We start from the raw sequence: 13,332 nt of genomic DNA on the forward strand, positions 1-13,332 counted from the left end.
CAGTACTTCTCTCAGCTGAGACAATGAAAATGGTCTACTCGCTTCCATTTTCTGATTCTCATGTACTAGCCCAAGGCTGTACTTTAAAAGCTAAACAATGCAAGGATGTGCTGGCATAGAAGTTGTTTACTACAAATTCATTTAGGAAAAATTTCAATTAGTCATTCCTTCTGTTTGAGGGGGAAAAAAAGCACCTTATAACTTTATTTTTAAAGTATTAAATGTCAGTTTAGCCTTTTTCAGTCTTGTAGTATTATTTTTAAAATGGCTTTCTCCGGGGAAGGAAACGTGGTGAAAAATGCAAGTGTATCTTTTGGGGCAATTTCTAGGGGAGGCTGCAGTTGTTACTTCCATTGTGAGAGGACCTGCAATGAGGAAGTCCCAGGACTGTCTGTGGAACTTCCCCCACTGCACAGGGACTGGGGAACCAAGGGGCTCTTGTGGAGCTGAAAGCAGACCTGTCAGCAGCACAGCTCACTGCCAGAAGGTACTAGGCTGAGTAAAACTGAAGCATACTCTTCTTGCAGATCATCACTGCTTCCCAACTTTGGGAAACTGCATCAAATGGGAAAACAGCTTTGTACTTGCTCTAGCTGCCTGGTAGCAATGTGTCCCCAAGGACACATGTGAGGGTCTGCCCTGAAACAGGTCTCCCACAGCCCCAGTGACAAAGTCCCTCTTCCACCATAGGGCCTCCAGTAGCTTTCCTCATGCAGGCTCCACCCTTCCTGCCATGGCAGAGTGGCAGCAACCACCCCACAGCAGGAGCACAGGGAGACGGTGCTCCCTCCCTCACTTCCACACATCGCATCCATATGGCCAGGTGGAGGAGGCTCTCAGCCAATCTGACCCAGCACTCTCATAGCTGAAAGCTCTTCTGGCCATCATCCTCTGGTTTAGAGGAGATCAGCCTCACAGAGTAACCCGGCCCATGCCAAATTCCTATCAGCAGCTCTGCAGCTCCCCAGTATATGTGAAGAGGAAGGTGTGAGCCGAGAGCTGAAAGGCAAGGCCAGAAGCTGGAACTAGAGGGCTAACAGTCTTCCAGAGACTCACCCTCTTGGCAGATGATGAGTGGGAACCATGGCAAGAACTTACAGAAGAGCCCTTGCCAAACATCAGGAGATCCCCACGTGCTGCTCCTCAGATGGGCTGTTGCTTCCCCAGCTACAGACCAAAAGGGCTGCTGGTGGAGCTAGCAGCTGGAAGGAGGCTCTGTATGATTAGTGGGGCTCACAACTGATAATGACGGAAATGAATGGGGAAAAAATGTGCTAAATTTCTCTTCCTTCGCCATTGTACTTGGGAGGACTTAGTCTAGCTTCTGCTGTCTCTAGGGAAAAGATGCTCAGTCTTACATGTGTGAAGGACCATGGTGTCTGGTGGGATGCAGTCCTCGGCTGCTCTCCATGCACTTGCCCATTCATCTAGCAGCAAGTTGCAGACACAGAGCTGCTCTGCACTGGGATAGGCACATGTCTGCCCACACCACCAGTGCAATTGGAAGCTGCTAGCTTCTTCCCAAACTGAGGTGGATCTGACAGGCCCTGCCAGTGGGCTCCCAAAAGGACAACAGGAGAGGAAGAGTGGAAGACAATGCAAGGAAATTAAGCAGTGAGACAGGAGACTCCCTGCTTTAGCGTGGAGCCTCATCTGCCCTCTCCTCTACATACTTCTCTCCCCTTTCTTCCAGTCCAGTGATTAGAAACTAAGCCATCAAGACCCATATGACCTGGTGTCCAGGCTGCAGCTCTGCCTCTGTACAGGTACATAAATACAGAAAATAAACTAATATGATTTTGCTACCTCATTTCTTACAGAAATGAGCACTGCAGAAACAATGTACATGCTGCAAAGCTCTGATAGTATTTTGAACTCTGATTCCTCCAAACCACAAGCATGTGCAAAACCCCTGAGGTTTCATTCTATATTCACAAATTCTGAAAAACACTAACAGTATACTGATAGCATGTTCACAAAAACTGGCAAAGGGGAAGGGAAGGAAAGAAAAGGAGTGACAGAGGGAAGGCAGTCCGAGTGCTTCTATCACAGCCATTTTGGAAAATGTACCAAGGTCAGGAGTGCAAGTCACTGGGCTGCTGTAACTGGCTCAAAAGCCACCAAAAGACAGTCTGTGAGCACACAACCCCAGTTTCACACATACAGTCTTACTCTCTCGATGCCTCCCATGACACTCTGCTAAGGTATTTATTTCATCAGCACATCAAAAGGGATTACTGCTTACATGAAACAATTCCAGGGAGATATCTGCCTAGTAGTGGGACATTTGTGACACGGAGTGAAAACAAATACAACCTAACTTGTTCATGCCATTGACTTTATTTCAGACTGAGTTTTTTGGGATTTAGCTTTTCTTTGGAATTTTATTTTCCCATGAAGGCTTGAGCACTGAGCTCAGATTAAAACTAAAATGGAATGAGTTCAGTCACAGCTGAAACTGAAGAACACAAAAGATTTATTGGTTTGACTCCCCTCTTCAAATAACTTCTATCGTACTCCCACTGCCATGTGGCTTTGGTATGATTTGCCAGTGCAGCATTGCCACACTTCCCAGAGCTGCTCCATCAGCCCTGCCAAGCAGTAAAAGCCATTGCCTGAGCCTTCACAGGAGGCTGTGCATTCCTGACAGGCAGAGAAAAGCTGAGAGGCAGGAGCAGGAACACAGTGGGCAGCCCGCACAGGCCATGAGCTTTGGAGTACATTCCAAAAGTACATTAATGGTCACTGCTGGAGACAGATATTCATTAGGGAGAAATTTGTTCTGAATCAGGAAGCAGTTCTCGTATTCCAGCAAAATCTGTGGCATTACAGCCCTTGCAGTCCGTATTCTGCAAGAAAGGAGGAGGAGGAGGAGGACAGAGTTCAGAACAAAGATGCTCAGGACACTTGAGAGCACCACCTCTCTCACCTGAAATGACTTCCAGAAGTAACATGAGTTTAAGACCATCCCTGAAATCTTCCTCTATATTCTCAATCTGTGTCCCAGCCTTGCGGAGATGAGAATTACACCATGCTGTAAATGTCTAAAACATAGGAAAGAAAGCAAGAAAAAAAAAAAGGCAGTCAGTAATCTTCCCAGAAACAAAACAACAGTTCACAAACAAAGCTGTGCTGCTAGTACCATGACAAAGGTTCAAATTCTTGTTAGGTTATCACCTTTCCACATGATGTCCTTGTGGAGTGCAAGGGATAGCACCTCTAAATATTCAAAGAAGTTGCAGGGTGTTCCCATAAAAGAGGGAGTCTGAATCAGACTGTGACTTTACAGCTCCCATACATCTGATTTTCTGGAGAGGCTTCTCCATTTCTGTTTGGTTTAGAATACCTTGAAACCCATTTTAAAGCATGCTGAGTGCTCAGATTGCTAGGGACTCCAGCCATGTTAGATGACACACATTAACATAATATGAAGGAGAACAGAGAACAGCATTTCAGATCTTCTAGTCTCTAGACAAGTGTTTGAGAAAAAAAAGAACCATTCTTATACACCCAACTGCCTCTGGTCTACTCTGTCCCCAGCAACACTGCAACCCTTAGACAGACACCGAGGGACAGCATGCTGAGCTCCTCAGCCACACAAACCACATCCCAGTAGTGTCTGTCCTGCTGCCTCCATTCTCACTCACTAGCTGCTAAATAGACCTCCCTTCCCTGTGACTATCTCACCTTCCCCCCGCCCATCGTGTGAAGGAGTAAATACTTTCTGAATAATGATGCTATCGCCCATTTCAGAAGAAGTGCAGGTCCTAGAAAGGATATAAGTGACGATTACTTAGCAACACTACCGTCTAGCACAGCTCCAAACTCCCACTATTTGAGAGCCTCTGGCAGATGCACCACTGCAGCCATCTCAACAATAAACATCACTCTATAATTACTGATACTGTGCACCACCACTGGAAAAATGAGTTTGAAGTGCGGGACAAACTGAGATACAAACCACAACATAACCAGTGGTACTCAGGCTAAACAAAACTCTTTTTTGAAAGCACCTTCTGACCTCAAGTGGTCAGGATAAAAGGATCTCTCATATGAGAGAAATTATTTTCACCGCAACAGATGACAAGACACACTTTCTGTGGTTACAGTTTGTAAGCCCATGCTCTGAATAATGGGCATATGGGGCACTGAGAGGGGAGAGACCACCTCTTCCAGAACATGTCATAGCAGGGATCATCTCAAAAGAGCACTGTGTGAAAGGATCTGGAAGAGAAAAATGCTACCATTTGATGGTAAAAACAAAAGAACCAAATATAAAACACCTTAGGCACCTCTACTTGGTATAGAGTTAAACAGGTGAATCAAAGAGCCAAACTTGAAGATGCAGAATCTGTTTGACACAAAACTACTGTTCCAAGAGTAAATGGTAGAAACCAGGTCTTTTAAAGAGGACAAGTTTGCTCAAGTGCTAATGAATACATTTCACAGTGTTTGAATAGGACACCAAGTAAACCCTTTCCTGATAACCCCTCAATCGCTCTTTAAATAGAAGGGTGAGGTTTTTCAAAAATAAGCAAGCTCAGTGCTACTACAAGGAAACTCTTCCCTTCCTCTTCCAGATGTGATCTGAGAGCCAATTCAACTCACTGACCCAGCAAAGAACGGTTTACTTTCTTAAGGCTAGTCTTCTGCTCAGTAGTGCATGGAGACAGTTCAGCAGAGTCTAACAAGCCTCTGCAAGAGAAAACTGGGCATACATGGGCCAAGCAGGAGGGTGGAGTGGACCACAACAGCCATTCTGTCTTAGGCTGCTGGGAAACCACAGAAGTAAGAACTCAGCCAATACTGAAGCATAGCAAGCCAAAAATTTAGAAATACTTCACCACTGCTTACACCACCAGGATTTCAAAAGAAACATTACCCCAAATGGCAAAGGGCTTGTTCTTAGTTGTCTCAAGGCTGCACTTTCACTACTAACCTGCTTTCATTTGAATTTACCAGACTACAAATAGTGTGGCAGAATCTTTACTTGTAAAAAGCATTTCTCAACAGCTGCCGAGCTTCCCACTGCTGTGCTCTGGCCTTGCTCTCCACTGGGACTGTGGGATAGAGCAGGATAACAGTGCAGCTGTAAATACTTTCATGGCAATGGCCCTTTAGACAGATGCATGTATTGTGAAAGACTGGGATCTCTTTTTTCAAGATGGTCTGGTTTCCTTCCAGACTTGAAAGACTGGAAAAGAGAAGTGTAAATCATTAAGCACCTTTTATTGCTTTTTATTGTTAATCCCCTGAGAAATAAAAGAGGTGTGGTTAGTTGTTTGTTTTGGTTGTTTGTTTTTTTTTTCAAATAAGAGCAATTTTAATTGAAAAAGGGCCCTGTATCCTGAAGTACATCCTTTTGGCACTGTATTCTTCATTCTAGTGCCTGAGCTGTACTATAAGACGAACGATTAACTTATTTGGCTCCCTTTTGCTGCCAGGTTACTTCATTCCTCCAGAAGGGCAAATGAGAGCAGACATGCTTTCAAATGCTACATCATCATCACATATCAAAATATGAGAGCATGTTATGTCAGAAAAGTTGTGGATGCCCATGAACCTCCTTCTCATATTTGGAAAGCAGACAAAGCAAGATACTTAGGGGTAGTGCCTGGTCCTGGGTGACGTTACAAAACTTGTATTGACTTGAGAAGGAAGCCTGAGATCTAACTCACAGGCCACAAGGCTGCACGTTTATTTCTTGTATGACTTCTCTGAAGTAATTTTATTTTTGTTTTCCATCAGCCCAAAGCAGATCAGAAAGTTCTGCTTTAAATCACTGATAATCCTAACAGAGCTCAACGGGGCATCCCTCTGCACAGTTTGAGGGTGGAAGAGGGTGACCAGGTCTACATTTCCAATAAACACAGATGAAATTATATGCAAACCACCAATCTTCTAAACTTTGCATTATTATAAAGTCTGGCAGGATAGCTAGATCAGTGAGAGTATTTTTATTGCTGCAAGAGTCACCTAGGGGTTGACAGAAAACAAATCACAGAGCCAGCACTCCAGGTTCTCTACTGGAGCCATCTCCACCTCATCATGAAATGAAACAATTCTGCACAACATTGCCATTAGCCATGAGTGGTAGAACTGACACATCAGCTTTTCAAGAACATGGATCATGAAGGGTTAATAGACAGAACACAGACTTCCCACTAGATAACTCCCAGATGTGCAGACATTTTTTCAAGGCATCCTTCAGGTTCAACATGAACTCCAAAAAGCATAATACCACGTGCAGCACAACAGCATATGCAAACAGCAACAATCAGCAGCCCAATGTGAATGCATTAGGCCATTTTACAAGAAAGCAGGATTATGAATACTTTTAATAACTGCAGTGGGACTCACAAACTATATTCTTCACAGACCAACCCAGAGCAACATCTATCAAAATATAATTATCAGAAAACAGGTTTATTTTGCATTTGCTGCATATACTGCACAGGGGTAAAATATCTTCTTACTTAAAGGTAGTAAAATAGAAAGAGATTTGACAGACAGATAGGGGAAGCCCAGAGAAATGTGGCAGAAAAGTGGAGGGGGGGCGGGCAAGAGAAGGGAGAACTGAAATTTTTTGCTGTCTGCTGGGTCTTGTAGTCCTGGCAGTCTTGTATAGACCCATTTTTACTGCCTTGGTTTCACGCATCTCCACAGGATACTTTTTGTTATTCTAGGAAACCTACTGAAACCACCCACTCGCCCCATCCACCTTCTGGGCAGCACAGCCACTCCTCCCCACGCCCTGAGCCACAGACAATGCTGGCATTGACTTGGGTGGCTACGAAGCCCTGCTGTGCTGCCTGTCACCAGCAAACAAGTTTTCAAAAGTGGAAAGGGCTGTCGAGAACAGCCAGCCAACTTTCTGGTGCAGGTCCAGTCCTGGGATCAGCCAGGCAAGAAAAAAAAAAACAAACAACACTCCACCTGCATTTGCTGGGGTGAGGTGAGCTGCACCCCAGTTCAGAGGGCAGAAATACACTGCCAGGTGGGAAGCTGCTCTGAAGCAGCAGATGTGCTTCCTTGCCGTCTGCAAACACAGAATCCTGGAGATTATTCTCCTGCTTACTTCTAACTCCCTGCCCCAAAGACAAGAAAAGAAATACTCTGTTAATCTTAAGCCTTATGGAAATTTCAGAGGTGGAAAACTACTTACTCTTAAATAATAGCACAAAAACATACCAGCAAAAATCTCACACCATAAATTTTCTATGGTAACTGCAGAAGAGGTGCAAACAGAGCTGTGTTTCTTGGCCCTTGGATTTTTCCATATACTGTACTCTTAATTTCATTTTTGGACACATCAGGTCGCCAGGGCCCCCCTTCAGGTCTGCCTCTTATTCAGTGTTCACAATAGAGGATGTCTGATGAAGGAGCACGTGTCTGTTTGCATGCACATGGAGATGCATTTCTCATCATTGCTCTCTATGTTCCCTGCTCCCATCTAGCTATGATTTGTAGCTTGCCTTTTTTTTTTTTTTAACACCTCAGCTTCAACACCAAGATCAACTCTTGCTATTTGTGTGCTGGGTGCTGCATGAACAATAGGACCTTCATATTCTACCACAATACAACCTGTCAGATAATAAAAAGAATAAAAAATGTTACTAAAAGCAAGTAAATATGATTAACTGTTCTGCTGCCTCAGCATATTTACTGTCAGGGTATCCTTTATAAGGATATATACCTGCCTACCCATTTTAACAGGAATACACTTCCTTTTTCTCACACAATATGAAAAGTCCTTGCTTCTTCACTGTATTGGCCCTTGCCCAGTCATGAGTTAATTAAAAACAACAGCCAGGTAACTGCTAAAGGTCCTGCAGCCAAAACTCCAACGAGATACAGTCTCCAACTAGCTCCTTCCAGGTATCTCTCAGTCCTGCCAACTGCAAACCTACCTCTATTGCTTGTGCATACACACACGCACTCTGATACTCTTTCGTACTTCCCAAACATTTGCTTTTGTTCCTGAAAGCCAATGACCTCTCCTCTCCACACTGTCCTTTCCAATTTGAGTACCTTTCTGGAACTAAAGTGACTCAGGCAATGTTCCTGAAACCTAGGAAAGTGGGACAGTAAGTCAATATTTTAAAGTTTAAAGAATGCTTCTGCCTGGAAAGCAGCAGTGCCGTGACACCATTTGGAGTAGATCTAGAGAGCTCTTTGCTGCAAGAAAACAGTCATAAGGCACTTTAGCTGCTGAACAATTTCAGCAATGTAAATGTCAAAGCTACCACAACCATATAAATGACAGATATTAAAAAAAAACTAAATGGGCAGTTTCATCTCTTTGTGGTTGCAGCAATGACATTCCATGTTTATCTGACCTTTCCAGATGCTCTTTACTTCTCTCCTTGCTAAATCACTCTTCCATTTAGCCCTGCTTTCCATGGGTGAATGTAAACTTTCTGACACAGCCAAGAGACTGCCATATTTGTGTAACAGCCCTGGAGAAGCTGTAACTGAGCCAGAGCAGTGCTGTTTGCCTTCTTTCTGACAGAATAAAGGTCTGGCTTAAGCAACCAAAGAAAGAATTCACTGGAGCAGTGCCTCTCCAGACCACCACCACTGTGCTCAAAGGGAGGTAGTGTTCACAGCCACCAAGGCACCCTCCTTCCTTGTGTTTATGTTGGGGGATGAATTTTAATCAAGTATTTCAACACAGCTCTGTTGTTGAGATGTGTCCACAAAGGTTTGGCTCCTGTTAAGAAGGGTATGGAGCTGCTAGCACACAAATCTCAGCCTAGTAGCACAGTTTTATGTTGTCTACACATGTGCTCTGCAAAGTGAGGTCTTGAGTGGGCTGAAAGCTATAGGTGCTAGCCCAGGCTTTCTTCTAGTGTTGTAAGGGAAATGACAGCAGGACTCCCTTTCCAGTCACCAGAAAAGAAACCAGGATATTCAAACAATACATCATACACAGCTGGAAAACAAAATCAATGTACCCAGCTGCAAATGCTGCACTTCTGCTAGTCATGTACAGAGCAGTGCACCTGGGCTTCAGATTGCTCAGCCGGGCTGCGTTCCCTGTCTGGCCTGAAAGCAAACCCTCCACAGCACCTGCTTACTACAATGCCACACATTCAGTACAGGACTGGTGAGACAGATTGACTAATTCTTGCAGCAGATTCTACAGCCGAGTCCATGATGCAAGGAATTTTATTTAAATGAAATTATCTGAAACAAGGACTGAGGCAATCATTTAATAACAACTAATGGTTTATTAAGAGCAGCCAGAAAACTGCACACACAGCTTTTTCAAGTAATATGATTACTAATAAAGCAAGTCCAGCTGCCCTAAAATGGGATCCTTTCCACCTTGGTAGTCTGCAAGCTGAATATACTGTATCAATTAAGGAGGATGCCAACCCACAGTCACCACAAGTATCTCTCTCTTGCTCCTTGAACAGACAGACTAGGTCATTATTAGCTTAGTAATTGAAAGGGTTTGGACTGAAAAGCTAGGGAGGCCATGAAAAATAAATTTCAACAATCCAGTCCCAGTTTCCCTTCACTCACCATTAACTCATTACCAGCATTACCTCCCAGACTCTGATTTGATTTTCCCTTTCTTGATGGTACTGCTCTGACAGTTTCTGTGTCATCCCCTTCTCTGAATCTTCCTTTTACATCTTAAAGCACTTGGAAGAACTGCTGGGGTCTCGTGGGTGGCTGCTTAACACCCTCCCCACACTCAACACAGACTCAATTGACAGGCTTGGTTGCAGCTTCTTTTGCTGTGCAAATCTGTGATATAAGCTGACAAGGAGGTGCTCTTTTAATTGGGGAGTAATTACAAAGTAATCCTGGATCCTGTTGACACCCTGGTACACGGCTGGACAGGACAGATCACACCAACAACCCTAGTGTAGAAAACTGGGCACTGAAAGTGGCCTTCATGAGGTACAACTGGCCCATTGAATATCTTTGGTGTCCACACGCTGCAAGTGACAGAAGCTTTATACATATACTTATTAGTGGTTTTCAGCGGTGATGGAGAAAGTGCAGACCTACAATAGCCTTCACTTCTGTATACTACACCTATTGGATTAGTCCTTGGTGTACTTGGATGTCTGCTAGGATGCCCAAAAATACTCAAAAATGGCTGTCCTCTTCCCACAGGAGAGCTCTAGGTATTGGAGATCCTCTACCTCATCACAAGTCCAGGGAGCCACCCAAAGTGCATTTTATTTGATCTTGAATTAAAAGTCACCATTTGCCATACTCTCCAGTTTCACCTTCTAATCTGAAATACCTCCACGTTGCTTTGCATTTGAAGCCACAATAAAGTTTTGAAAAGAAGAAAGGCATTTGATAATCCCTTTTTGTATTTATGTTCCAAAACCATTCTCCAGGACATGGGTTTGTGTTGACAAGTTGTTACACTATTAGCAGGTGACCTCTAAAGAATTACATGTATGATGCTCAATGAGATGGATGCTTCACAGTGAAGAGATTTGCTTTCCAATAGAGTTTGCCTTTTAGAAAGGCTGAAGGAATTAAATGGATATTTAGAAGGAATCATTACAGACACCCGCAGCAGAATTTCTCCACCTCCACAAAAGGAATTTAGTATCACTAGCATCAGTGGTAATGTCCTGTTCTGGTTTAATTGCAGCTGCTGAGTTCCAAGCTGAAAAACAAAACATAGCCCACACTGCTTCTGAAGTGCTACACCCTGAAAGCAGGAGGTTGTACCATGCATTACCAACATCCACCTAAAGAACAATTTGGTGGCTGCATAAGGAATTACCGAGGGCGAAAAAGCAAATTCTAAATCTACTTGCATTGGCCAATTCCAGGGCACAGCCCCTGCAACTTGGAAACACAAAACTCAGTCACTACTCCTTACCCACTTCCCAAAACCTGTATCTGCAGCTTAGGATGAGAACAACACTACAGCAGTAAGAGTCCCAGCCCTAACTGTAACGCCAAAAACCGGCTTTGATCCCACTGGCAATGTGAAGCTCTCCACCAAAGCCTCTCCTTGTCCAGAGGAGCTAAGAATTGTTGCACAGAGAAAATAAACCCTCCTGACAGTCAGTTCATCCTTTTGGACACTGGCAATGAATCAGCACATCACTTGCCAGAAGCACAAGTAAATTCAGTGTAGGAGTTTTCACTGTTGCTCAGTGGACTACAGTTCTCAGTGTGTTGCACAGGGTTTAATTCTCACATCCTGAAAGACAGGACAAAAAAAGAAAAAGCCAGAGTCTGTTCCACATTGGTTTTCAACTAGTGAGGTATTAACAATTGCTTTGGAGTCAGAACACTTCCTTTTATTAGCTAACAACGGGCTTAAGTGATGAGGGCAGAAATCTCCATCCAGCACACTTCCTGTCTAATACAGAGTAAATATTTGTTCTTCTCTATGTATTTGTGCTTCTGGAGCCTTTAACTCTGTTTCTGCTACAGAACTGCACCACTTCAAGATGAATCTGCTTCTGGCTTTTGAAAGCTACTGACCATTAAGTCAATGAGTTGGCTGGCATTTCAGACCAGCAAAGTGTAAGCTCTCTTTATCCCTGAGTTACCAGGGAGCATTCATAGCTAGGAACTTACAAGAAGCCTTCAGACATACAAAAACCATGCAAAAACCCCCCACCAAACTACACAAGGATATCAGCTGGCTAGAAGTAAGGTCTTTTAGAGTTTATCATGAAGCTCAGACTAGCAAGGCCCCTCATTATGCTCTTCTCTCTCCTATGAAATCAGCTCATAAATGTCAACTTGCTTCAAGCTCTCATAACAAAAATTAAACAGAGCTTGTCTCTGCATTTTGTATGCTGAGTTTCCCAACTGCTTTACAGCATTTGAAGATATACTGGGAGAAATCACTTTACTAAGCACTAGGATGCAACTATTTATAGACTGAAAAGTGGCAACAAACCAATGAAAGCCAGACTGTTTGATTCCTGGAGGCTGAACTCCAACTGCTCAGTGCAGGATTGGGCCAGGACACCAGGATGAAAACCTTAACAAGCAGCCTTATATCCCTGATGGCAGGCCTGGCACTTTACATCTCACCATCCAGTCAAATGCTTTCAGAATGTTTATCCAGACCCAGTACTGATTTCATCACGAGGTGTCACCCACCTGTGCCCAGGAAAAGGCTGGGGGAAGACAGCAAACACCTGGCACTGTACCACAAACCAGGACATGCAGTTCCATGCCAGCTCTGGCTTTTCTGAGAGCATGGGCTGAGGGGACAAGACATCTTTAAACTCAAAGCAGGTCAGGGAAGGACGTTCCCTCCAATAGATTCACATTGCTTCGCAGCTAGACACTAACACAAACTGCTCTGATGAAGATTTGTCTCGAGCTTCTGCTCTGGTGTTGGGGCGGGGGAGGGCTATCAGTTTATACTAAGTACACAAAGCCAGCAGTGCAAGAGCTGATCTGGCTGAAAGTCCTTCTGCAGTGTAGGTTGAGAGACATTTGGGACTATCCAGAGCTTTCTGGGAGGATTCACAGGTGGTGGTTTTTATGTGGCTCTTCTTTGGTTGTTTACTTTGCTGACGAAGGGGATGGGAGGAAGTTACAGCTTCATTTATCCATGCTTTCTAAACGCAGAGCTAAGTAAACAGGTTGAATAATTGAAACAACTTTTTGCCCACTGCTCTGTATGGATGCTGCAAAATTAGCAGAAAACACTTGCTGGGCTTTACAGACTGCAGAACTAGTGACTCTGCAGCTCTGTAAGATACAAAAACCTTAAAATAAACTGGTTTTCTATGGTATGCTGGCAAGTGTTCTGGATAAAAGAACTTATAGCTGCATTTCTAGTGAGAAAGGCCCCCAAAACAGTGTCTGGCATGAAGCCTGAGAGGTCCCTGTCAAAGAGCAAGGAATCAGAAGAATACCTATATCCAACAGTTTCAGAAAGCTACGTGGCATAGATGTACTATGTATTTGGGCTTTACTCCCATCATCAGTAACACAAACTCTTGGTTAAAACATACAGAAAAAAAGTAAGACTTATGGATACATTTGTCTCCTCGGCCATCATCACTGTCCCTGACGCAATGTGCTGTCAACATTCAGAGCTCTCGTGCTCATTTGCAGCTGTGAAACACATTCCCAGCTCCAGAGGATTCACCTTCTGAACAAGATCTCCAATTGTTAAGATCATTCACTTGAAATGGGATTTTCCAAAATTAAGAAAATAGCTCCTGCAACAACATGACTGTGATTCACACATACTACCAGAGAAGCAAAGATAGGGATCTTACTGTGGTAGGGACTACCATACACAGAGCGAAAAGCTGCTCTGTGCTCCAAAGCACTTTCAACATGAGACCCAGTGATGAAGGTGGAGAC

At 43.8% G+C, this 13,332-nt stretch overlaps 1 protein-coding gene across 6 annotated transcripts in view; it reads right to left on the bottom strand.

Annotated features, from left to right (window-relative positions):
- ACTN1 (actinin alpha 1) overlaps positions 1-13,332 on the bottom strand; it is an 86,996-nt gene that overhangs the window by 43,315 nt on the left and 30,349 nt on the right. For all 6 annotated transcript variants that reach the window (XM_050335152.1, XM_050335150.1, XM_050335153.1 and 3 more), the window contains exon 2: positions 2,930-3,044. In XM_050335152.1, the coding sequence (XP_050191109.1) occupies positions 2,930-3,044 (115 nt within the window). The remainder of the gene's footprint in view (positions 1-2,929; positions 3,045-13,332) is intronic.

This window comes from Myiozetetes cayanensis, unplaced genomic scaffold (genome assembly GCF_022539395.1).
Source record: "Myiozetetes cayanensis isolate MyiCay16 unplaced genomic scaffold, myiCay2020 scf6-25, whole genome shotgun sequence".
NCBI lineage: Eukaryota > Metazoa > Chordata > Aves > Passeriformes > Tyrannidae > Myiozetetes > Myiozetetes cayanensis.